The sequence below is a fragment of the Ictalurus furcatus genome, chromosome 3 (genome assembly GCF_023375685.1).
Source record: "Ictalurus furcatus strain D&B chromosome 3, Billie_1.0, whole genome shotgun sequence".
NCBI lineage: Eukaryota > Metazoa > Chordata > Actinopteri > Siluriformes > Ictaluridae > Ictalurus > Ictalurus furcatus.
Window position 1 is genome coordinate 7,100,816 of NC_071257.1, and position 26,972 is coordinate 7,127,787.

The window sequence follows — 26,972 nt, forward strand, 5'->3', positions numbered from 1 at the left end:
ATGTGATTTTAATATGTATTGTTACAAATAACATGTTATAGTAATGCATATATATATATATAACAAATCATGTATTTATTTTTCACATCAAATTGTTGAGGCCCCTCGGGCGCCCCCTGGTGGCCCCCACTTTGAAAACCACTGGTATAGTCTACATACAAATGAAGTATATACATTGTTAACATCATTTGTGGTATGAAACATGTGTTGATATTACAGTGTTGTACTTATATTAGCATATGCCACAGTTAATACCATGTGCTTCTCTGGATTAAACCTTATGCAAGATATTTGAAAACATTTTATTTTGCTCATGCTGTCTCACAGCAATTTGTTAGTGCCTTGAATCGTGAAAAGGTGGATTATTAATATTGATAGCCTAATATAAATCGTGTTTATTAATACTGAAAGTATTATTAACAAGATGTTAATAGGCTCCTTAACTTTTATAATTATTAGTTAGTAATATGCTTCATTATATATATATATATATATATATATATATATATATATATATATATATATATATATATATATATATATATACTAGTGGACTTTATAGTAAAGTTTTATGAAAATTTGTTTACTTTTCATGCTTAAAGGCACCTAAAGGGGAAAAGACAGGAGTCTTATTGCGCAATCTTCTTGCTCAGTGGAGGGAGGAGGGGTCTCTCTCTCTCTCTCTCTCTCTCTCTCTCTTTCTTTCTCTCTCTCTCTCTCCTCTCCTTTCCTGCACACCAACGTGGAGGTGCTAGTCTTTCCCTCACCGGCACCCACTTTATCTCGGCATAGGTAAGCTAAAGCGTCTCCTTTATTTATACCTGCTCAAAATGCTCAAAAACAGATATTCCTATACTCATCAGTGTTGTTTTCTTCTTTCATTATAGTTAAACATGTATCTAGGGGACTGATAAACACTGAGTTGGAACATTTTTGTTTTATCTTTACTCGTGTCTCAGTCAATGAAACAAACTGGGGTTATTCTGTTTCTTAGAATACCCTAATGACACTTCTCTAGTTCTTAGAGCAACTGTCACTTGTGATCACTTTTCTATTGAACATGCTAGGACGCATTCTAAGGGATTGTAGAGTAATTGAAGCTAAAAGAAATGTTGTATGTGAAGTTTGCTATATTTTAATATATATAATTATACATAAAAAAAATAGTTTAGTAAAAAACTAGTTTGGTGCATGTGTGCACGCGGTTGTAGGCCATGTCACAAAGCCTATAAAAGGACTGTTGGTGTAAAGGATCCAGTGCTGCTGCTATTCCTGGACCTGCTAGTGATAAACTGTGACAGATGCAGAGGCATGTTGATGCACAATATCTTGCGATAGCAACTCTTTAAAGAGAACATCCTGCTTTCTTTTTTGTTTTGCTCAAATGTGGAACGAATAGTATTCTTATATATAATGTTTTATCACGGTTATAAAGATAACCCTGCTGGGGGAAAAAACAATAGCTAGAGAGTACTTTATTGATCACCAAGGGGAAAACAGGCACAACACAAGAGCAACAGGGAGGACTAAGACTTAACAGTCCACAAGACTTTAAAAATGCACAATAAACTCACAGCATACACCACAAATAAGCGGGAATACAAATATACAAATATATGCAGGTTTAAAACTGTACATCGGCATGTTTGATGAGCAGTTTTGTTAATGTGTGTATAAAAATGAACAGTAGTCATAAGTAAAGTCATAGATAAAGTGGCAGTGTAAGAATGTGCAGTGATCATACGTATAAAAAAAAAATGTGTGCAAAAAACACCTCATAGAATTTGCAATGGATTTAATAGTTATAATGGAAATTTTATTGGTTTTAATGGAAACTCTAATGGTCAGTATGGGTCTCTACTGGTAATTGGTTGCCTTCTATTGGTGGCATGTTATGTCTAGTGGATGTAATTAAAGACCAATAATGGAATTGGTTTTACTGGTTAGCTGATGGTTTGTAATAGTATTCGTAGTGGAAACCATTGGAATTTCTGTGATGGTTTCTATTGTTGTTGTTTTTCAGCAGGGATGGTTTTGAAAGCCTACTTTATGTTTTCTATAGTTCTTTATAAAAGGCCAGTGTCATCTATAAAACAGTTGGCATTGTAGCATTACGTAGCCGTACACAATGAAACATGTATGGGAAACCGTGGGATCCCATAAAGACTTTTCTTTGTCTCTGAGTACATGTTGTGTACCTCTAGTGTTTACTGGGAAGGTACATGAGGTGTACCTTTTATTAGCTTTTAGAGTAAAGTCCCTGTGATGTGCCTTGAAATGTGCCGCGTTATTCTATGTGTTGATGTAATTTCCACTGAAAAAGGAAGTCAGGGCGGGACATACAGAGTGGCCCCTCCCTCTTTTTAAATAGCCAGTAAGTGTTTAGCTTACCTCACAGCCCGGTCTAAGCCATACTTGACACTTAGTTCCATGGATTTTTATATTTTGGGGTTGGGCCACTTCAGATTCTAAAGAGCATTTTATTGGACAGAAAATCTGATGAGTACAGAATGATGTCATCAGAATTGTTGCTCCGTATTGGTGGTAGAGAGAGACTGTAAATTTTGAACGCATATATCTTCTAAATGCAAATGTTGTCATTGTTTTGGAGCACACTAACTTAAATAATCTTAAGACTAACAGATTCATACTAAAAGCCACAAAACTTCGATTTTAAAGGTACATCAGTGTTTCCAGGTTAAAAAATACACACAAAAGGTACAAAAGATCTACCCTTGATGCTACAATGGCAGTAAAAAAAAAGTACTTTTATTTCTTAGAGTGCAATTATGTCATACTTATTATTTAAATATACCATATCATTAAAACAACTGTTATTTTTCATAAATGCTAAACAGTTTTGTGAATATGACCACTCATTTTAGGTCTGGGCTGTGACCCGCTGCTACAGTCATGGCACCCAAAAAGAACAAGGCTGCTAAGAAGAATAAAGCAGACATCAATGAGATGACAATCCTGGTGGAAGACAGCCCGGTCAATAAAATCAATGGGCTTAACACTCTTCTGGAAGGTGGCAATGGCTTTAGCTGCATCTCAACTGAGGTCAACGACTCCGCTTATGCTCCTAACCTCCTGGAAGGCCTTAGCAACATGAGACAAGTCAGCTTCCTCTGTGATCTGACAATAGCAACCAAGTCCAAGTCCTTTGATGTGCACAAAGTTGTGATGGCGTCTTGTAGTGAGCACATCCATAACATTCTCAAGAAGGATCCAACCCTTCAAAAAATTGACCTCAATGAGCTGTCCCCGGTTGGTCTGGCCACGGCCATCACATATGCCTACTCTGGAAAACTGACCTTGTCACTCTACACCATTGGCAGCACGATTTCTGCAGCTATGCTTTTGCAGATTCAAACCCTGGTTAAGATGTGCAGTGACTTCCTAATGCAGGAGATCAGCGTTGAAAACTGTATGTATGTAGTCAACATTGCAGATACATACAACCTGAAAGAAACAAAGGAGGCTGCACAGAAGTTCATGCGTGAGAATTTCATTGAGTTCTCAGAGATGGAACAATTCCTGAAGCTCACCTATGAGCAGATCAGCGACTTCCTAACAGATGACTCCTTGCAGCTGCCGTCTGAGCTCACAGCCTTTCAGATTGCCATCAAGTGGTTGGACTTTGACGAGAAGAGGCTGAAGTACGCACCAGACCTGTTGACGCACATTCGCTTTGGCACCATCACACCTCAGGATCTGGTCAGCCATGTGCAGACTGTTCCCAAGATGATGCAAGACCCAGAGTGTCACCGTCTTCTGGTGGACGCCATGAATTACCATCTGCTGCCATACCAACAAAACATCCTGCAGTCCAGAAGAACCAAGGTCCGTGGTGGCCAAAAAGTACTGCTTACTGTGGGTGGGCGACCTGCCTTGACTGAAAAGTCCCTCAGCAGGGACATTCTCTATAGGGATGAGGACAACATTTGGAACAGGCTGACTGAGATGCCCGCAAAGAGCTTTAATCAGTGTGTGGCTGTCCTGGATGGCTTCCTATACGTTGCTGGTGGTGAAGACCAGAACGATGCTAGGAACCAAGCAAAGCATGCTGTCAGCAATTTCTGCAGGTAAATGTTTTCCCTGTTGTGTTCCTGCCTGCTTTTCAGAAATGCCTTGTAATGTTGCCGTTTTGCTCAAATTGACTGAGAAATGTATGTTATTTTTCCACACAGATATGACCCCCGATTCAATGCATGGCTCCATCTTGCCAGCATGATTCAAAAGCGTACGCATTTCAGCATCAACACCTTTAATGGTCTCCTGTTTGCTGTTGGTGGACGTAACTCAGATGGCTGCCAGGCTTCCGTCGAGTGTTATGTTCCATCCTCTAACCAGTGGCAGTTGAAAGCCCCCATGGAGGTACCAAGGTGCTGTCATGCCAGCACAGTCATTGATGGCAAGATCTTGGTAACTGGAGGTTACATCAACAATGCCTACTCCAGGGCTGTGTGTTCTTATGACCCATCAACAGATAGTTGGCAGGATAAAAACAGCCTGAGCACTCCAAGAGGCTGGCATTGTTCCACCACAGTTGGCGATCGGGCTTATGTTCTTGGTGGTAGCCAGCTTGGAGGGCGTGGGGAGAGGGTCGATGTCTTGCCAGTTGAATGTTTCAACCCTCATTCAGGCCAATGGAGCTATGTTGCCCCCTTGCTCACAGGAGTGAGCACAGCAGGTGTGGCCACACTGAATAATAAGATTTACCTCCTAGGTGGATGGAACGAGGTGGAAAAGAAGTACAAGAAATGCATTCAGGTATACAACCCCAACCTTAATGAATGGACTGAGGATGATGAGCTACCCGAAGCTACAGTGGGCATCTCATGCTGTGTTATTACCATCCCTACCCGTAAAACACGAGAGTCCAGGTCCAGCTCAGTATCATCTGCTCCCGTCAGTATATAGGTGACAGGATAGGATAGGGGAATAAAGCTAGCTTGATAATGCATCATATAATTTAAGCTTTTCCTCTCAACTGTGAAATACTTTTCACATTCAGGCTAGCCATACACTATAATAGAAAACAAAATTATATAAAACAAAAATTAAGCAAAAATAACATTTTCTAAAACATATTATAATTTCAGTTCCATATTCTCTTTTCATTTTAGTAAGCAAGTAGATATTAAAACAGTTCAATTTATTATATAAACTCAATGAACAGTATGTTCTTTTAAAGTTGGATAAAACCTGGAATTATTGTTCAGTGTGCTGAATTTTTGTGATGAATTTGCAAGTATTAAAATGGCTCATAGGTTGTAAGAACGCTGATATGCAATTAGGTTTTCTTTTGGAGATTGACTTTTTTGTGTTTTACAAACAGTGGAAAGAATTTTCTAATTAAAAATATTTAGTAATAATTCAATTAATACTTGTCTTTTAAAATGGGGCCAAGGCTTATAATTATTACATCAGCCCTTCTCAATAGCTTTTGAGACACTTATGCAGTTGGCAGTACATCATGAAGTATGCAGAATATGATCTGAAGTCACAAAGGTATGATATTTATGTACTGAGTTCCAATGAAGCCAATAATAAACAAAAGCTATCTAGCTAACTATAGAACATTAATTCAATTGATGACTCACTATTAAATACTGCTCTTTGTGATGTCATAAGCTAGTATAATAGTTTATGTTAAATAGGCAATGGTGGTGAAAACTGAGCATTTCACTTTAGGTAGTCCTACCTGCCAGGTGTAGGTATAATAGCAGTTTAATTTTCCATCTGACAACAGTAATCAATAGACAACAGTAAAATATTTAAACAAAAAATAACTTCAAAAGAAGCTTTAGAAGAGTCAAGGTGGAAGTTGAAAGCTTTGACAGGGATGGTGTGTTTTTGTAAAATGACTCAGCAGTTTATGGAATCAAAGCTATGCACCTGAGCTATGTAGGCAGCAATGATTTCTGATTATTTCTACAGCTCATGATTTACAATATCCATAGGTTCTTGGAAACTGCACAATGTGACAACTGCACAACATCAGTATTATGTTTTGAAACTGTGACTGATTTGAGAAGAGAAACGTTTGTATTTATGCCGATTCATTGTACATGTCCAAGTTCTGCATATTTATTAAAGGTTCCTATAAAATGTTGCTGATGTCTTTTTTAGTAGTCTTGTTAGAATTTTTTGTGTGTGTGTGAAAGTACATATGTTGAAAATAGTGAATCTACCACCCAAGAGTGTACCCAAATGTTCCCAAATCTGAGTGCTTCTGAGGCTGTAGGAGGTTAAACCAGGTGGTCAAGATGGTCTACCAGCTTTGCCTGTCTTTGGCAGCTGATCAGACCCAACAGTAACTCTTCAAAGGTATTTTCATAGGAAGGTGTGGCACACTCTTAAAATACATGTGGTAAAAAAAATAACACTCTTAAAATATATGTGTTAAAATAATTTTTAACACACCAGTGTGTTAGTACATTTAACACACACTGTGTGTTATTTTTAACACATCTTTGTGTGGAAATATTGAACACATCATGTGTTCATTTATAACACACCTCTGTGTCTAGTTAAGGACAACAAGTTTTGTGTTGCTTTCAACACAGTGTGTTAGTACATTTAATACATGCTGTGTTAGTACAGTGGTTTTCAAAGTGGGGGCCGCCAGGGGGCGCTCGGAGGGCCTCAACAATTTGGTGTGAAAAATAAATTCTCACTCTCAGACAACCACACACACACACAATCAATTCCTAATGTAATGTAAAGCTGTAAGATGTAATTATTAATGGAAAAAAGGGGGGTATATTCAGAAGTCTGTATTTTTAATGTGTTTTAAAGACATCTTGCAAAAGGGGGGCCTCAGTCAAATGTTAATGCCATTTGGGGGGCCTTGCCCTGGAAATGTTTGGGAACCCCTGTGTTAGTATATTTTCACACACACACACATATATGTGTTGTTTTTACTTTTCCTCCTACAATTATCTTAAAATGCAACTTGTTTGTATGCTAAAATTCTACTAAAATGCTCACATTTTAAACAAACTGGTAAAAAAAAAACTGCATGAAATTCAGGTGACATTTATTAAAATTATTTAAACATTTGACAGATGTAAGAATTGGAGTTGATGCATCTTCTTACAAATCTCCCTACCATCTGGGAAGACAAGAGTCCCACTCCCTTCCATTTGAAAAGCTGTAAAAGAGCAAAAAAGAGTGCAGGTTAGTTGTTAGCTACAAAATATGGACAAATGCCTTTGGGCTTCAAATGAGAAATTGCATTACAGAATCCCATATTGTGTCATTTTGGAAATGTGACCTCCAATCTCCTAATGAACAAAACCAGAAGTAGCATATATATATATATATATATATATATATATATATATATATATATATATATATATATATATATATATATATATATAAAGAAATAAGCAGTGGGCCTAAAACAGAAGATTGTGGAACACCAAACTTTACCTCAGTATGCATAGAGAAGTCACCATTTACATCTATGAACTGATAGCGATCAGTGAAGTAAGACCTGAGCCAGGGCCAACAACATTTTCTAGTATATCAAGGAAAATTGTATGATCAATGATATCAAAAGCTGCACTAAGGTCAAGCAACACAAGCAAGGAGACACAACCCTGATCAGAGGCCAGTAGTAGGTCATTTACCACTTTAACCAGCGCTGTCTCTGTGCTTCTGTGTCTCATGAACGTTATTCCTATATAAGTACGAGCATAGTTGCCGTGCTACAAGCTTTTCTAAATCTTGGAGATAAAGGGGAGATTTGATATTGGCCTATAGCTGGACTATTGACTGGGGTCCAGGTCAGGTTTTTTAATCAGGGGTTTGATAACTGCTAGTTTAAATGATTTGTCAAGTTTCTCTTTTGGTTACAATCCTAGTTAATTTTGCTACAGTGTAGAATAAGAATCTAGGATTATTTACTGATCTAGCAGCACTAAGAGATTGTCTATAGTTCCGGAGGCTCCCCTTCAATGCTGTTTGAAATACTACCAAATTGGTTTGACACCATTTACGTTCTAATTGTCGAGTGGTCTATTTTAAGGTACGTGTTTGATCGTTATACCAGGGTGCTAGCTTTTCTCTATAATTATTTTTCTTTTAAGTGGGGCTACCTTATCTAGTGTGTAGCAGTACGTTGACTCTAAGCATTCAGTCACCCGATCAAGTTCTTTGGGATCAGATGGTGATCCAATCATAGTTGATAGCTCAAAGAGTTTATTGATAAAACTCAGTAGCTGACATGAATGTACGTTTGACGCGGTAGCATGGCGAGGTGCATATATTATGTTCAATACTCAATTTATACCAGATGAGATAATGATCTGAGATAGCTTCAGACTGTGGAAATGTGACTATATTTTCTATATTTAATCCGTATGTTAGTATCAGGTCAAGAGTGTGACCACCATTATGAGTGGGTCCTATTACGTTCTAATTGACCCTTATTGAATCTAGAATAGACACAACCACTGCTCTCAGAGAGTCTTCCACGTTATCAAAATGAATATTAAAGTAACAAACAATGAATGCTTTGTCTAGAGAAACTACCACATTCAAGATAAAATCTGCAAATTCACCAAGGAATTCAGAATATGGCCCTGGGTGTCTGTAAATAATAATCGACTCGGTAGACTTATTTTTTGTGGCTACATATGTTATACTGGTATGAAGAACTGCAACGGAGTTGAATTTATGACTAGGTTTTTGTATGACATCTAGATTATCATTATAAATGAGTGTGACACCTCCTCCTCTGCCAGTTAGATGAGACTGATGTATATAACTGTATCCATGAGGACTGGCTTCATTTAATGCTATGTACTCATTTGGTTTAATCCATATTTCTGTTAAACACATCATATTAAACTCCTGATCAGTAATGGTTTTACTAACAATAAGTGCTTTAGACGTAAGAGATCTAATATCTAACAGTCCTAGCTTCAGATCAAATGTGCTGGTTGTGCATTCAGTATGATCTAATTTTATGTTAATTAGTTTACTAACACAAACTTTCTGAAAATGTCTACATTTTTGTTTAGCCCTAGGAACGAACAAACAGTCTCGATATTGTGGAACCTAGGTGACGACTCAGTGCAGCTAGCAGAGCGTCGGTTTAGCCTGCTTGTCTGCTCCCTGGCCTTGGCTATGGATTGTCAACGATTAACTAGGCCTGTTCTGAGACTATGTGCTATGCTGCAAGACATGAGAGCAGCACCTTCCCGAGTGGGCTGGATACCGTCCCACCACAACAGGCCACCTTTGCCGTCAAAACTACTCCAATTATCTATAAAGCCCACATTGTTTTCGGATCACCACCTGGACATCCAGAAGTCCAGCGACCATAACCTGCTGTAAGCTATATCGCCACACCATATTGGGATGGGCCAGAGCAAACTACTGCATCGGACATCGCCTTTGCTAATTTACACACCTCTACTACGTTACTCTAAGTAACCTCTGACTCATGAAGGACTATATCATTAGCTCCTACATGATTAACTATTTTTTAAAAACCTGTGCTTGCCTAAGACCCTAAGATTACCTGCTATGTAAGAAGAGAAGAAGAAGAAATCTACTAAATTAGTATGTGATTGGATCACTATATAATACACTCACTTATTAAACAATACATTTCACTTATTTAAAAAGCTTTAAGTAAAAAAAAACCCTTCTTATTTATTAATTTATTTATTTTTTTGCAATGTCATGATGAGCGCGACACTCCAGCACCAGCGCCGTTGTCTTGGCAACAGCCTACATACGTTGGCCCGCCTCATAGTGAAAAAACCGCGGATATTTGCTGAGTCATAAGATGACGCACATAACGCAGTCACGTGGACTCTATCAGTCGCGTCTCGTGCAAAACTGTCCTCAAACTGCACACGGCTTCTCATAGTGCGGCAGGCAGGTAGTGTGTTCACCGAGATTTAGCGTAAACCGTGCGTGAATCACCCGTAATAGTCGCTGCTTTTTTTTTTTTATATCCTGCAACCATTGCGAGTTTTGTTTTTCCGTCGCTGGTAGTTTACATACCGTGAGCTCGCACGAGGATACTAGCGTGGCGCACGCGACATATATATATGCTCATGTTCCTCGAGTATTACAGAGGAATAAATATATATATATATATATAAACCGTTAAGGCCTCTCTCTCTCTCTCTCTCTCTCACTCTCTCTCTCTCTCTCTCTGGCGGCTAGCAAGCTAGTAGATACAATTAGCTGTCGCTTCTTTCCCTCGCGTGTTAGCGTTTTATTTATTGCTCGAGTGAGGCATTCGTTTCGTCCTTCGGCGACACTAAATCCAGTAGCTGGTGTTGAGTCTCCTGTCCGTGAAGGAAAGTTTCCGCAGTTCGCGCTAATGGGCTTGCTGTCTCAAGGCTCCCCGCTTAACTGGACAGAAACCAAGAAATATGCCGACCACGTCAGAAAACACGGCATACTGCAGTTTCTCAACATCTACCACAAGGTGAAGGACCGGCAGAAGGATGTGCTAAAATGGGGAGATGAGGTGAGTGAGTTGTTCTCTCAAAGGCAGCGGGGTTTCAGAAAAATTAACTCGTGACTGCATTTCAAAGCGTACGTTATTTTTTATTTATGTTTTTGAGACAGGGGAGGGGTGTTTGACGTGTAGCTACATGTAGTGATGTAACTCGGAAACAACGTTGCTCAAAGGTTATCCTTTCTAAAACAAAAGGAGCAACGTTAGCTTGCCAAGTGAGCGGCTGAAACCCAAACGGCCCCCTCCTCCCTGCACCAGTGCCCTACATTTATACGGGCCGGAACGATGGCCCCTGCTCCCTACCTAGTGTCCTGCGGTCCAGGGGCAACCTTGTGAGGCTTGAGCGCGTGCAGCAGGTGCAAAGTTCATCCACTTTACCACAAACCACTGTAACTTGTTTCAATACAAGACGGGTATGTTATGTAATGTGTTTTGGTTTTGCTGTATGTGTCACTTGGATTACAGCACCGTAAAACACTTGTATAAACCCGTTGTTACACTTCCTTACCTTAATACATATATTTTTAAAGTCCTTTGATAATTGCAATGTCTCTTTATGTTTTTGCTGCTTTTAACTCAGCCGCATGTGGACCCCGGGTTGGTCACGTGAATCATGTTTTCTATTTTTTTCCTTCTTTATATAAAAATGCATGTTTGAAAACATGTCTTTAATGTGTTATAGCTGCATAAAATGTTAAAAACTCAATCAAAAGATGCCAGGTTTTTTCCCACTCATGGATACATTATGAAACAGAAACTTTTGAAGAAAGCTTTAAGCTCCTCCCACTTCTCCAAATCACCTCAGGTTATATATGACTGTGTGTGTATTACACTTTGTCTTTGTTGTAGTCAAAATCTAGATTTCCTGCATTCTTGAAAATTTTGCTCATGTTCCTCGAGTATTACAGAGGAATTTCCTGAAATGTTGCATATTGCTTGGTTTACATAACGTTCTGCACTTAAAATGTCAACATTAATAAGAACGCGTAGTACTTTCTTACAGAAACGATGCAGAAAGGTTTGTTTAAATATCATTTCTCTAAAAAAAGTTTTGTTCCCCCCTCGAGTACATTTTCGAAAATGCGTATTTTGCCAATATCAAAAGATGAGTTTTGAGTTTATTACATATGCAAATTCAGTTATACAAAGCTACATGTGCGTAAATACTTGCATTTACATTTATTCATGTAGCAGACGCTTTTATCCAAAGTGACTTACAAATGAGGAAATATAAGCAAAATACTTACAGTAGGAGTTTGGTTGGATTCAGACTTTTTGGAGAGAGAGAGAGAGAGAGAGAGAGACAACTTCATGGATTGCATTTTGACAGTAGCCTAACACAGCAAAGTGGAAGAACGATGTACACAGGAAGTAGTTTTAACTGAATTAGTAAAAAATTGTAAGTTCAACAAGGACGGTTCATAAAAGGCGGAACATAAAAGTTGAACGACAAGAAACATAAGAGTGTGTTGCTGAGTGCATGCTGGAATGTTGTTGGTTTTAGATTAATCCCCTGGTCAGACAGTGGACTCAGCGTTGAGGCCAGACCAGAGATAAAAATGTGTGAAAGAGACCACGGCGGTGTCCTATAAAGTCTTGTAAAAACTTTTTACATCAGACTGGGCGTGTAGTAGATTTATAAATCATTATCTGGATTATTTAAGAATCAGCAGTCAGTGTAAGATGCGCTGGTTATATAACCTTTAGTGGGGGGTGAATTTAAAAGCTTTGTTGGTTTGGGAGAGAGGAACATCCCTGTGCAAACATTACACGTTTGATCAAAGTCACTTGGGTCAGTTTATGATTTATTTCAATTATTGTTACACCAGATGCTCCATCAAGATAAAAGTTGTTGTTTATAATGTTGTTAATATAATATTAACACCAATAATCCACAGATGAATGCTTGGAGAATTCCACATTGCACTTGTATTTTTCACAGTTCTTGAATTTTATTTATTTATTTTTTCTCTCTCAGGTGGAGTACATGTTGGTGGAACTGGATGAGAAAAATGAAAAAGCTTGTCTGGTTCTGAATGGAAACAAAGTGTTGGACATGCTGCAAGAAAAGGGGGAGAAGGTCAACCCCAAGTGAGTCACTACTGCCCTTTGTCATGTACTCTGTTCACCCGAGCTCATATAATATAATAATCATTACCTGCAGCGTAATTCATTGTTCCAAGAGCATCAATGCTGTATGTATTTCATTGTGTGCGCACCGTGTGGCATATCCAGCTTTTTAAATGCTTATACAGTAATAATAATCACCTATGGTGTTTTTTTATTTATTTATTTATTTTTATCATTGTTGTTTTACAAATCATTAAGCACTCGTCGAAGTGCTGTGCATGTCTTTTTATAAGCATTCTATCATGTGACTGTGTCATGTGACTTGTGTTTGCACAAGTTTTCATGAACTCTTGAGACTCGTGTATGTGAGGGAGATGTTTGGCCAAACCCAACACCAGGAAAACACCAGTTTATAGTAGGACAGCTGGAAAGCCTTAGCCTGTCTGCTGCACACACACCAAAGAACTACTAACTATTCCCTTGATACTACACACAAACATCGATACTACACACAAACAGATACTACATTACTTTGCATACGTGTTTATTTTGCCAGGCTAATGTAATTCTGCCTTTCCCGCACATGCAAATGTGAGGGAGGAATCTGCTGCCATTCATATTTATGTATGTTTTGTGTTTATCTACAGCGGAGAGGCATAATGGCTAGCACCTAGATGCAAATATGTGACAAGCTGAAAAATTATCACGGAGTTGATAAGTCTGTTGTTTGGCTTTTTTTTTTTCCCCCTCTCTCTCTTTTTCCTACAATGATTTGCAGCCATCCAACCCTGTGGAGGCCAGAGTATGGCAGCTACATGATCGAGGGCACTCCAGGACAGCCTTACGGCGGGACAATGTCAGAGTTCAACACCGTAGAAGACAACATGGACAAGCGGAGGAAGGAGGCCTCGTCTGTGCTCAACAAGGACGAGACTCTCTGCACGATCACGTCATTCCCCAGGTATCATGGAGCTGACAACATGGAATGCACAATGCAACAGCAACTCCTAATCATTTGCTTTGACCAGCAGTGATGCATACATTCTTCTGGGTGTTCAGTTTATTCTGTGATATGTATTACAGGAACAGTGACTGAGAACACTAAATCCAGTGTCAAGTGCTAGTGGACAATTGGCCAGGTGCAAAAGGATGAGGCTGTGGGGGGGGGAAATACTGACATTGAAAGTACACTATATGGCCAAATGTTTGTGGACACCTGACCTTCACACCTAAATGTGCTTGTTGAACATCCCATTTCGGGTTTATTCCCTCTTTTTGTTGTTGTAATAACCTCCAATATTCTGGGAAGGCTTTCCACTAGATTGTGGAACATGGCCATGGGGATGTGCCCATTCAGCCTCAAGAGCATTAGTGAGGTTGCATCACAAATTTTGGAAAAAAGCTGCCGCAAAATCAAGCTGTGACGATCACAAAAAAAAAAAACAACTGTATGGACTGCCATATGAGTGTGATGGTCTGGTGTCCACAAACATTTGGCCATATAGAGTAGGTTGAGGAGCAGAACCATTTGGAAGATCTTTACTAGCTAAGACATTTAAAGTAGGACACAAAACCGGTTGATTATTCAACCTTCAGGATGGTTCATGCATAACATTCATTCCAGAGAGTTCCAGTAATTCCTAAATGAGCCTCTCTTTGTATTTGAATATCCTTGAATGCCCCAGATTGCATATACAAAATGATCTCTAGTCTGGGGGGGGATGTGAGAAACTTACAAGTCGTTGTTTTTGATGCGTCAGCTAATTAAACCATTGATCTGAATTACACTTTCAAAAGTGAACTGGAGATTTCTGTAGCCATCTGAATCCTGCAAAATGTATCTGCATCATAATCACCCTTGAACCCAGAGACTGTTGTTTATAATAAGCATATGTTATTTAAAATGTTTCCGATGATGTAGATATGAAAATGTGTTTACATGTGTAGACACGTTTTGCATTTGACAGCTGAATCTTGTGTTTCAGGTTAGGTTGCCCGGGTTTCACAAAACCAGAATACAGGCCAACGCCTATTGAGAAAGGAGTGAGCAAGTCCCTGTTCTTTCCTGACGAGGCCATCAACAGACATCCCCGGTTCAGGTCAGGGTTCTTGCTTTCTTTTTGATTTCAGGTGTATCGACTACAGCAGGTTTTTTGCATTCCTTCTCAATAGGAGCAGTTTTATCTAACAAAGCTCCAAGGGTGTGGACCCTGATAATTTTATCTTATTTGCCTTGAGGGTGTTTTTCAAAACAGGAAAACGCCATTGTTTATAAAACTAAAATACTTTGTCCTTTAAAGAGGCTGTGAAACTATAATTATAGTCTAATAGTTGTATTATTATTATTATTATTATTATTACTGCAGTGCTGTAGAGGTAAAGTAGTGCAATTTTCTACAGATGCACAGAATAACAGTTTAATTGTACATCTATTTCAGCACTTTGACCAGGAACATTCGTCACAGAAGGGGGGAGAAGGTGGCGATCAACGTACCCAGTGAGTCAATATCACCTCATCACCTCTTTAAATACCATAGAGAGACCCGCTTGTTTTTGTTTAAATTGCGTTGTTCTTTATTGAGAATTAGAGCAAGGAGTAAATAGATCGTACCTCTCTGGTCATAATGATTAACCATGTCATGCGAAGGCAGAATTGATGTATGATGTATAGCGAGATGGATACAATGCATATTTTGTGAAGTTCAACTGAGAACCTGATATGCGTTGTTCAAAAGCGAGGTGACTCGAATTACCCTTTGACTCGTTGCTGTGCAGGTGTAATGCTATCCAAGATCGTCTTACTGTATAAAATGGAAATTCCATTTCCACACAGAAAGCAATATGTTGTGTATTGTGAAATGTAATTTTGTGAACCAGGGAATTTATCAGCATTTGCATCTTTGTTTTCGTAGTTTTCAAAGATCAAAACACACCAACTCCTTTTGTGGAGACGTTTCCCGAGGACGATGGAGAAGCGACTAGTGCAGCTCTCCCTGACCACATCTACATGGACGCCATGGGCTTCGGAATGGGAAACTGCTGTCTGCAGGTAGGGCTGCAACTAACGCTTATTTTCATAATCAATCAATTGGATGGTTAATCCCATCAACACCCCCCCCCCCCCCCCCCCAAAAAAAAATAACACAACTTTCGATACCTTTTTTTTCATTTATTTAAAATAAAATCCACAAACTGAGTGTTACGAATATCAACTTCAGATTAAAACTTCACATCAACACAACTGTTTTATATACAGGTGCATCTCAAAAAATTAGAATATTGTGGAAAAGTTTCTTTCCATAATTTTATTTAAAAAGTGGAACTTTCATATAATCTAGATTCATTACACATAAAGTGAAATATTTCAAGCCTTTTTTGTTTGTTTTAATCTTGATGCTTGCAGTTCATGCACATCAAAAATGGGTTGCACCCCGTCACTTTCCGATTGTGCCTCTGTCTGATGGTGACTGAGCTCATGTTGGGCTTAAAAGGTAACATTGATTCTGGGTATTCTGCTAAAGCTAGCGGTGTCGTATTACGTGCGTTTGACGTTATGTGCCATCGTCTGGGAAACGGCTTATACTTCCTGTTAATGAAAAACCGGTCGTGTTCCATTTGAGACAATATTATCTTTATAAAATCCATACACTAGACGGTGGAGTGCATACTGCATACTGTGCATACTGTAAGTGTATAGTACGTGATTTGGGACAAAATTTTGGTCTGTACTATCCGATGCGTGTTTTTGGAGCAGAAGTAATGCAGTGAGTAAACGCACCCTGTGCCTCGCATAGACCGACTAATCAGTAATGAGAATCGATTTTCATAATCAATGATTATCCATTTTATCGATTAGTTGTTGCAGCTCTATCTGCAGGTGAAGATATTCATGCAGTACATTAGACTAGATCTCACCTTTTTATGAGACTTATGTAATTAATGCTGTATGATTTTAATGTGCTGTCCTAGGACTATTTATGTAAAGTGTCTTTGAGTATCTTGAAAAGCGCTCTATAAATAAAATGTATTTATTATTATTATTATTATTATTAGTTTTTGCTAACAAGGCTTGTAAGAAAATGTAAACAGGTTACACAGGTTAACCGGTCAAATGTTGACTCTTCTGCTGTGTGAATAATTGTAAACTGTCCTACTGTTATTTAGGTCACATTTCAAGCTTGCAGCATCAGGGAGGCTCGATACCTCTATGACCAGCTGGCTACCTTCTGCCCCATAGTGGTGAGTAATATTACAGATTATTTAAAACACCCAAATTTGAACTTTTACTGAAGGCTTGTCCTGTGTGACAAACTAGAAAGAATGTAAACCTGTTAGTTTAAAATGTAAAATGTAGACGTATAACAGTTAAACGTTTAAACACACCCGATCAAGGGTTTTCTTCATTGTTTACTAAGTCAATGCTGCGTGCTTGGATGGGGAAAATAAAATAAACAGGGCAAGATAAACAGGCAGCACTTCACTGAGGAGTGAACTCATAGTAAAGGGTTCAAATATCTCTTCAGATATATGGAATATATCTGAAGTAATATTTGTAGTAAATATCTAAAGTAATATTTGAAAAGTCAGATGAACATATTTGAAAAATTTAATGCATATTCAATATTTAAAAAGTCAGATGCGGTGGCGTTTCATGTCACGAAAGACCTGTTCCCTATTTACTCTGTCGAGAAAGAAGGGTTCACTGAGTTGTGCAAAAATAGTAACGGAGCCATCTATAGCACATAGTGCAAGTAATGTTTTTTTATTATTATCGTTTATTTAAATTGGAAAAATAGTAACAGCGCCATCTACAGCAAACAATAGTTCTTATAAATAAAGAATATTTCAAAGTCCACTCTAATAAATATAAAACTTTTAAAATAATTTATGTAATTTTTCAATTGCAATATGTAAGAACAACAAAAAAAATCATAGTTGAGAACCAGTCATAAATATCTCCCAACCCTGTTACACACTCCAAGCATCATCTCAACGACCTTAATGAGGCTTTTCTCAAATAGCGTCGATCATTTGTTGGCTGCTTCTCCTGAGTTCTAAATGAAAATTACTTGTTGGGGAAACTGGGGTAATTTAAGTTAAGTATATTTTAAGTGAACACTACAGATGGGTGACAAAGGAATAACCTACATGACGTGTCTTAGCTACGGCTAAGTGTTCATGAAAGTGTACGTTATGTGTTACTGAACGGCTTCAGAGCAACTTCCCACAGATTCTACAATCTCTGGCACTGTACTGGAGATATTCCATCTGTTTGTGTGTAGATTGCTATGACCTTGAAACTCCCCAGATCTGAACCTAACCAAATACCCAGAGGAGAATGTGTGTTATGCAGCGGTTCTCCATAGCAATGTGATTTTTACATAATTTTCATACTCGTCAAACCGCCTTATGTTTGGGGTGGTGGAATCATCCTGGAAGCGACCACTCCCATCAGGATAGAAATGTTCCATAACACGATTTAAGTTGGAATAATCTCTTGACTTGCAGTTACTCGTCTTTCTAAGGGATCAAGTGGACCTAAATAATACGAGCCAAATGCTCGTATAACGGTAGTATAATGGCTTCCAGTTTTTATGCCACTGTGACCAAGTGGTAGAGGCATTATGCTTTTGGTTGGTCTGTCTGTCCAAGATTCCCGTCAGTGAGACGTCTCAAGCACAAGTGGCTGAATGTTTTTGTAGGACTTGTATGGAATTACCATTGCAGTGAGCAGATGAACTGATTTTATTGGAGATATTGGCATTGAACCACACAGGGTCAAAGCAATATCAAACGTCTGAAATAGTTTTTCTTTAATGGGTATTTCGGGCGTACGGACTAGATTTGTTGCCGGCCCTTTTAATGCCATTGGTGTCGACTTCTACTTCTCCCGTTAATTTGTGACTGATCTATACTTATTAAAACACACACTTTTTGATACATTATTCATTAACTTCACTATTTACATTTGTCTTGTCTTGCAAGCAAAATTCAGTCATAAGCCTTTATCAGAATCTGCTGTGTCCTAACTTTGGACGGGTAGTGTATATAAACAGACTATAAATGCAAGATGCAAACTGTATCTTAAAAAAAACAACATAATATTTATTTTATTTATTTTATATAAATGTGGTAATCCTACAAATTGAACTAAGAGCAGTTCATTTCAAATTAAAGCAAAAAAAAATTCAAACTGTGTTAAATGAAGGAATTAATTATGTATACCCTGTTTTAATGGAATGTGTGAATGAAAAATCTGATACTGATTTAGTCTAAGCTCTGTAAGCATTTTTAGTTTGAACTATAGTTTTACAAAGTGTCACAATATGTGCAGATGGCCCTCAGTGCTGCTTCTCCGTTCTATCGCGGCCACGTGTCGGATATCGACTGCCGCTGGGGTGTTATTTCAGCCTCTGTGGATGACCGGACTCGGGAAGAACGAGGGCTGGAGGTCAGAGCAACAGTTGAAAATGATGTAGAACTGTATACTTGTACTATACAAGTCACTGCAGTGAATTGTATGCCAAGACTTTTCTTTCCATTTGTGAAATTCCTCTAAAGCATGTTTGCCTCTGTGATCTTGCCCTTCAGCCTTTGAAAAACAACAAGTTCAGGATCCACAAGTCAAGATACGACTCCATTGACAGCTACCTTTCTTTTTGCGGGGAAAAATACAACGATATCGAATTGACGAAAGATGATGACGTCTACAATCAGCTCCTTGATGCAGGTAAAAGGAGAGCAGGATTTTACATTATGCCTTTGTAATAAAAGCTATATGTTAATACTGAGATATTTTGCAGGCATTGACAAATTGCTGGCCCAGCACATTGCCCACCTCTTTATTCGTGACCCACTGTCGCTGTTTGAGGAGAAGATTCATTTGGACGATGAGAACGAATCAGACCACTTTGAGGTACTTGGTGTATAAATGTTCAATTATAAAAAAATATATATATATATATTTTCAGTATTTCCTTGTGAATGCAGACACTTAAAATAAATAAATAAATAAAAATATTAACAAAATGTCTGTAGTAACTTTTTTAAAAATTAATTTAATTTTTTATTATCCCCCCCCCCCCCCCCCCCATCCTGTTCTACAGAATCTTCAGTCAACTAACTGGCAGACCATGAGGTTCAAACCACCTCCTCCGAATTCTGACATAGGATGGAGAGTCGAGTTCCGGCCCATGGAGGTGTGCAGCTCATCGAAATGCTCCTAAAATTTTAATTTGATCATTGTTTACATTTTTTTAAAGTATTTTTTTTACATTTACAGACATTTACTACAGTCAATGGGGTCTTTTGTTGTTTGTTGTTGTTGTGCAAAGGTGGTAGAACGGTAACGGTATGAAAAGTATCGTGACCAAAACTATTACGGATATCAGTATTATCATGGTATTGTTAAAATGTACAAAAAGTACTGATACACACTGAAATCATTTAAACAGGTGTTATATTTGACTATAAAGTGATGGATGGTTGTCACTAGGCTTGCTGCGATACACGGTGTTCGGCTGCACACTGATTACATCACTGCGGCACCGCCCCCACTGTCATTTAGCTTTTTTATAGTAATAAAAATCATTTAGTTCAGTTAGAATGGATGCTAAAATTAAAAACTGAACGTGTCTGCTCAATTCAGCATGAGCCGAACAAGTCGGAGTCGCAACACAGATCAGCAGACATCAGATTTCTTTTTATCACGTGACGAGAACGAGGCGAGCTGACTGACAAGACTATGGCGGAAGATTTGGTTTGATATAAGCGAGTTTGTCGTTGTACAGTTTTGTTGTTGTTTTTTCATTAAGAATAGTAATAAACCAGGGACATGCAGAGAGTTCTTCAGGGGCAGGGGCTATATCACCAAAGAGCTAATTTTACTACTTCACTAACTTTAATTTAACTACATATTCTTATCACCCTTGTTGACACTGTAAAGAGACTGCATGTGGTCACAATCATGACTATGAGAATGACACTACTAATATAACCTAATGGCACTTTGTTTACATTCATAGAAATCATTACAACAAAACGGCAACTTCTAGTGGAGAGTTGAATCCAATGAATCATTAAAAGAAAATGTAAACATTATGAAATGTATTACTAATCCACAAATGTAGTGACACACCCACCATATGTCACTTACTAGAAAGTCAGAAAAACTATTAATTTCACAATTAAATTTACATTTGGCAGCAGCACTCTGATTTCCTTGAAACTGCAGCACTGCTTGCTGAACTGGCTTTTTAGTCTCAAATCTTTAAGCTGTCTCTTTCTCTGCTTCCTTCTTCAGTTTTTCTTTAATTTCTCCCATCTCTGTCTGTTTGTCATCGTGCTTTTACTGACTCTATAACATACATATAATATAGCAAGGTTACTTTCATGTTTGGAAATGTAACGAGCTTGAATAGCTAGTTCCCTCTCAGTTAAGTTAATTTGAAAACTACCGGTGATGAGCATATAAAATGCTGCTACTATTACGAAAAGGTTAGTAGAAAAGCTAGTGGTTTCAGCGTACCTGTCCGCCTGTTGAAGCAAGACTCTAGTCGGACTCGAGTTAAATAGGAATATTCTCTGGCTTTCTTGTGATTTAATTTGCTGCTGTTCATTTAATTCGCTCTCAGGTTCATGTGAATTCAAATGCTTTTTGCATAATATAATTGTTTATTAATTAATGTTGAGGGGCACTTTTAAATAATTTAGAAAAAGGTCAGGGGCTCGGGCCCCCACCCTCCGTTCTGCATGTTCCTTTAATGTACCCACCATTATTCAAGCAACTGCCTCCCAAATTGCCGCTAATTCACAAGCGGAAGTGAAATGCACACGACATTCATAAGCTATTTAAAACTATGGGGGAAAAGAGGAAAAGGCGCCAAAACCCCCTTTCGCAGCAACTTTCTTGTGGCAAGCTCTGCAGACAGAATTACCATCTTCTATTAAGCTTCCCCTCAGCATATTTATAAAATCCAAAATATGACCACACTTCGGATTTGCGTCAGACTCATGCTGAGTGTGTGTGGACCGCATTTACCGCAAGTTTTATAAATCACAGTCTTTATGATGATTAACGATGAAACCGGTAACCGTTTCATCCCTAAAAGGTTCTGTCGGTATCACTCAATTCATACAGTATCCACAGCTTAGCATGCTAGTCAAATAATGATGGATGTTTCTAAGACCACAGTCTGTGTGCTACAGCTGCTACAACTTGTAGTTTGTACGTGTATAACGGAAACCTTTCTCTCACACACAGGTTCAGTTAACTGACTTTGAGAACGCAGCATATGTTGTGTTCATTGTTCTCCTTACACGAGTGATCCTTTCCTACAAGTTAGACTTCCTCATTCCCTTGTCGAAGGTTTGTTTGTTTTGTTTAAATAATTTTTTTGTTTTGTGTTACAAAGGCCGTAACGTTTTTGGTCATTTTAATTTAAATACGAGAACATTGTTTTAGGTTGATGACAACATGAAAGTTGCCCAGAAACGAAACGCGGTGCAAGAAGGCATGTTTTATTTCAAGAAGGACATTTTTAAAGGTAAAGAACAGGTTGTTTATGTATTCACTGAACTGACTCAGTGTCAATATGAATTGAGAATCAAAATGCCTGCTTATCAGACTGACATACCGTTTATCCTCCGTCAAGGCTGCAACCCACTCCTTGACTCCGCTTCCACAGCCACCCAGAATGGCGTAGAGACTACTGAGGATCATGAGGAGTACACTCTGATGAGCATTGACACGATCATTAACGGCAAGGTAAAGATACTTAAAGCGTATTTTACCTTTTAAAAGATCAGTTTGGTAAGGTGATGCTTGTGTTGTCTTGTTTTTGTCTGTGAAGTAAATGTTAATTGTAACATGTCTTCAGGAGGGTGTGTTCCAGGGACTCGTACCAATTCTGAACTGCTACCTGGAGAATATGGAGGTCGACGTCGACACGCGCTGCACCATCTTGAACTACCTGAAACTCATTAAGAAGCGAGCATCAGGTATGCACAGGGCTACACTTGAAATGCCAAATACTACAATTATATTCCTGCATATTAGAGTTTATACTGCATGCCCTGCTATATACTAAACGCACATGAGCCCTAAATGTGACTTAAAGATGATTCAGCACAACCAAAATGTCGTAGGTTTCTTAGATAATGTGAATGCTGTGATCCAACATATCACTCAAAGAAGCACCTGGAATGTCCGAAAGGATGCTAGGACGCGTTAGGGGATGCTCAGTGGAGATGCTATTGAACACCTGGTTAAACTTTTTGAAACACTGGTATTCGAATCCTAATATCACTATTTGTGTATTTGGTACGCCATAACAAGCTATGTTGACATAATGGCAGTGAGAATATATGAGTAAGTAAAGACTAAAAAAAGATCTCAGGAGTTTGCACGTTTCACCTTCAGTGGGCGTGAGTGGGTGACCAGATTTGACAAACGAAAAATAATACATTCCCAGTAACATCCCGTACAACTCCAGTCTTGAAAGACAGCGAACGCAAATCGGGTACCTCAGGTTTGTAAGCCCATTTTATACTAGAGGTGACCCTGCACGCATGGCATGTCAGCCACACTGATGCTTTTCATTTTAATCACCGGCTAGTCGAGCATTCATTTCCCTTTCCATTCACTGGTTTATAAACATCTGTAGTAACGACATGCACATGCCAGTGCTATATTATGACTACAGGCTGTTTTTTTTTTTTTTTTGGTTTTGTTTTTTTTTTTTTAATATTACATCTGTTAAACATGTGCCTCTTCCAACAACAATAACATTTAATTGCTGTGAAAAATGATACTTGATTATTTATTACATATTCAGTACACTTTCCCCCTTTCCTAGCAGTCACCTAAAATCCATTCATTACCTCTTACAAATATCCAAACAATAAAATAAACCTTGAGTATCACCTGATACTGATACACATCCAATATTGTTTTCTTTAAAAAGTAATACGCTTTCTTTTTATATATATATATAAAAAACACACACAGTATATATATATATATATATATATATATATATATATATATATATATATATATATATATATATATATATATATATATAACACACACACAGTATCTCACAAGAGTGAGTACACCCCTCACATTTTTGTAAATATAATGACCCCAAACACACCTCCGAGACGACCACAGCCTTGCTAAAGAAGCTGAGGGTGAAGGTGATGGACTGGCCAAGCATGTCTCCAGACCTAAACCCTATTGAGCATCTGTGGGGCATCCTCAAACGGAAGGTGGAGGAGCACAAGGTCTCTAACATCCACCAGCTCCATGATGTTATCATGGAGGAGTGGAAGAGGACTCCAGTGGCAACCTGTGAAGTTCTGGTGATCTCCATGCCCAAGAGGGTTAAGGCAGTGCTGGAAAATAATGGTGGCCACACAAAATATTGAGACTTTGGGCCCAATTTGGACATTTTCGCTTAGGGGTGTACTCACTTTTGTTGCCAGTGGTTTAGACATTAATGGCTGTGTGTTGAGTTATTTTGAGGGGACAGCAAATTTACACTGTTCCACAAGCTGTACACTCACTACTTTACATTGTAGCAAAGTGTCATTTCTGCAGTGTTGTCACATGAAAAGATATAATCAAATATTTACAAAACTGTGAGGGGTGTATTCACTTTTGTGAGATACTGTGTGTGTGTGTGTGTATGTGTGTGTATATATATATATATGTGTGTGTGTGTGTAATTTTTTTTATTTTATTTGTACATAACACATTAAACGTCTTACATTGTAAATATAATTAGATCAGGTATAAATATAATAAAATCAATCCTAACAATGTAAAACTCGTCAGGTTTAGTTTTGTTATTTATAAAGCACATTTAAAAACAAGAAGTTGAAACCAAAGTGCTGTGCAAGTAGTATAAAACAGATTTAAAACAAACATTTAATAGTATTAAATACCAGTGGACAAATGAAACCCTCAGACCGAATTAAAAGATAACGAACAAAAGTGGGTCTTCAGAGAAGATTTGTACATGGTAATAGAGGGGTAAGATCTAATATGAAAAGGGAGACTATTTCAGTGCCTGGGGGCAGCTACCAAGAAAGCAGGTCACCTTTGGTTTTAAAACGTGAACGAGGGACTAAAAGGAGTAGCTGACTGGATGATCGATGAGATCTTGCGGCAGTATACGGGGTAAAGAGATCGCATATGTACTGAGGAGCAAGTCCATGTAAAGCTTTAAAAACAAATAGCAGAATTTTAAAAACAATGCGGAAATTGACTGGCAAACAGTGTAAAGAAGCGAGGACAGGAGTAATAGGCTCGCGTCTTAATCTAGCTGCCGTATTTTGTACCATTTGCAAGTGATCTAGAGCAGTTTTAGGCAATCCAAAATGGAGAGAGTTTCAGTAGTCTGGTGGCCTCCAGCTGCTTAAAGTACTACAGTGCATCTCATCCTCATGGACTGCACCAGATTAGTCAGTTCTTGCTGTGAGATGTTACTTCACTCTTCCACCGAGGCATTTGCAAGTTCTCGATCACGTCTAGGGGGGACACATGGTTAAATGTAATTTTCCACTGTAAGGACGATCAGCTGTCCTTCCTGTCTCCCTGTAGCATTGTCTTAGGCATCTTACAGTACAGACATTGGTTTATTGCTCTGGCCACATCTGCAGTCCTCATGCCTCCCTGCAGCAGGCCTATGGCATGTTCATGCAGGTGAGCAGGAACCCTAGACATCTTTTACTGGTGTTTTTGAGAGTCAGTAGAAAGGTCTAGTTAGTGTCCTAAATTATAGTAACTGTGACCTTAATTGCCTACCGCCTGTAAACTCTTCGTGTCTTAAGGACTGTTCCAAAGGAGCATGTGCAATAATTGTTTATGGTTCATTGAACAAGCATGAAAAACATCGTTTAAACCCTTTCCAATAAAGACCTGTAAAGCTTATTTGGATTTTACTAAATTATCTTTAAAATACAGTTTCCTGACAAAGGGACGTTACATTTTCTGCTGTGTGTGTGTGTGTGTGTCTGTGTGTGTGTATTGAAAGATACAACATATAATATAGTTCACCTCAGAGTTTGTGATTTGTTACAGGGCTCATTGGTGTATTGACATCATCTTCAGTGTCAGAATGTCCGTTTTCTAAAGGCCAGCGTGATTAACAGCTACCCGATGTTATATTGCAGTCCTTAAAGCAACCTCGTCTCACTGAAGTCGAGCAGTCTTAATTGAGTAGCAAAACTAGATTTAGCTAGTTTTGCTAGTAGTTAGTTTCAGATTTCCCAACTAACATCATTACTATTACATGACGATTGCATATTATTCATTGTTGATGTTCAAGTGTTGCCATAGGGCTTTTTAATTAATGTCTTATGTATGCTTCTAATTAACCACAGGAGAACTGATGACCATGGCGAAGTGGATGAGGGAATTCGTTGCCAAGCATCCACAGTACAAGAAAGACAGCGTGATAACTGACAAAATAAACTATGACCTGCTTTGTAAGTGCGACCGAATTGCCAAGGGGGAGGAGAAGTGCCCTGAGCTGATTGGTAACCCTGTGAAAAGAGGAAACTGAAGCAGAAGGAGAACTCCACGTCATACAAGTCCCCCCCTTTTTTCTTTTTTTTGCATGAAAACTGATGACCAAAATGTTTCACAAGATATAAGAGATTATTCAAGACAAATTAAAGTTTTAGAGTATGGATTAGAGGGCTCTGCCAGGTTTTTTTTGTTTGTTTGTTTGTTTGTTTTTGTATATATGAGATTTTTTTTTATTCTTCTCAAAATCTAAATTATTTTAATAACTTTAAGATCAATGTTATTGGGATCAGGTGTGTATATTTTCTTCTGGTTTCTGACTAAAAATCCTGCACTGAGGTTGTGTTTATATAAGTTTATATAATTGTAGCATTTGCACATTAGTAAGTTTACTTTCCACTGTTAAAGCATACTGTAAATATACTTTCAATCAGTTAACAAGTTTAGGTGACATAATGTTTTCTCCATATGCAGGCTTCCCCCCTCCCCCTTTTTTTTTTCTTTTTAATACAAAATTACTCTTGATAAAAGTTGTGGCTTGTGCTTGTCCGTGCAAAATGCAAAACACCACATGTGGCTTAGTAATGATGTTAAAAGTATGTTTGGTGTTCAGTTTAAGATACCATTATTGGCTGATCTTTAAGGCAAAAAGTGTCAGGTTAAATGGACTCTGTTCAGATTATTTACAGTTAACTAGCATTAAATTAGATTTACGTTTAACTATTAGTACTTTTTTAAGTAGTGGTTATATTTTGGAGTCATCCACTAGAGGATGCACTTTACTGAAACACTGTACTATGGATTTTTTGTGCAAAGACCAAAATAAGAAAAGACTATGCCTCATTTGAGTACATGGCTTCAAATAAA

General features: G+C 38.2%; 2 protein-coding genes across 2 annotated transcripts; both read left to right on the forward strand.

The window, feature by feature from the left end:
• Positions 1-686: 686 nt before the first annotated feature.
• klhl31 (kelch-like family member 31) lies at positions 687-6,121 on the forward strand. Its single transcript, XM_053620565.1, has 3 exons — positions 687-792; positions 2,886-4,088; positions 4,194-6,121. Exons 2-3 carry the CDS (start codon positions 2,914-2,916, stop codon positions 4,924-4,926), a joined length of 1,908 nt encoding a protein of 635 aa, XP_053476540.1. The 5' UTR covers positions 687-792; positions 2,886-2,913; the 3' UTR covers positions 4,927-6,121.
• Positions 6,122-9,833: 3,712 nt separating this feature from the next.
• On the forward strand, positions 9,834-26,953 carry gclc (glutamate-cysteine ligase, catalytic subunit). The gene is made up of 16 exons (XM_053620566.1): positions 9,834-10,510; positions 12,480-12,592; positions 13,350-13,532; positions 14,557-14,670; positions 15,010-15,068; positions 15,484-15,620; positions 16,736-16,810; positions 18,906-19,022; positions 19,163-19,301; positions 19,375-19,487; positions 19,678-19,770; positions 21,834-21,938; positions 22,035-22,116; positions 22,225-22,337; positions 22,450-22,570; positions 25,961-26,953. Exons 1-16 carry the CDS (start codon positions 10,361-10,363, stop codon positions 26,140-26,142), a joined length of 1,896 nt encoding a protein of 631 aa, XP_053476541.1. The 5' UTR covers positions 9,834-10,360; the 3' UTR covers positions 26,143-26,953.
• Positions 26,954-26,972: the final 19 nt, after the last annotated feature.

Bases quoted from the DNA above. Each gene is read 5' to 3' on its own strand.
- klhl31 (XM_053620565.1), top strand. From the start codon at position 2,914: ATGGCACCCAAAAAGAACAAGGCTGCTAAGAAGAATAAAGCAGACATC. The intron at 4,089-4,193 runs GTAAATGTTTTC...TTTTCCACACAG, and splicing joins GCTGTCAGCAATTTCTGCAG to ATATGACCCCCGATTCAATG.
- gclc (XM_053620566.1), top strand. From the start codon at position 10,361: ATGGGCTTGCTGTCTCAAGGCTCCCCGCTTAACTGGACAGAAACCAAG. The intron at 15,069-15,483 runs GTGAGTCAATAT...TTGTTTTCGTAG, and splicing joins GGTGGCGATCAACGTACCCA to TTTTCAAAGATCAAAACACA. The intron at 19,488-19,677 runs GTACTTGGTGTA...CCTGTTCTACAG, and splicing joins ACGAATCAGACCACTTTGAG to AATCTTCAGTCAACTAACTG.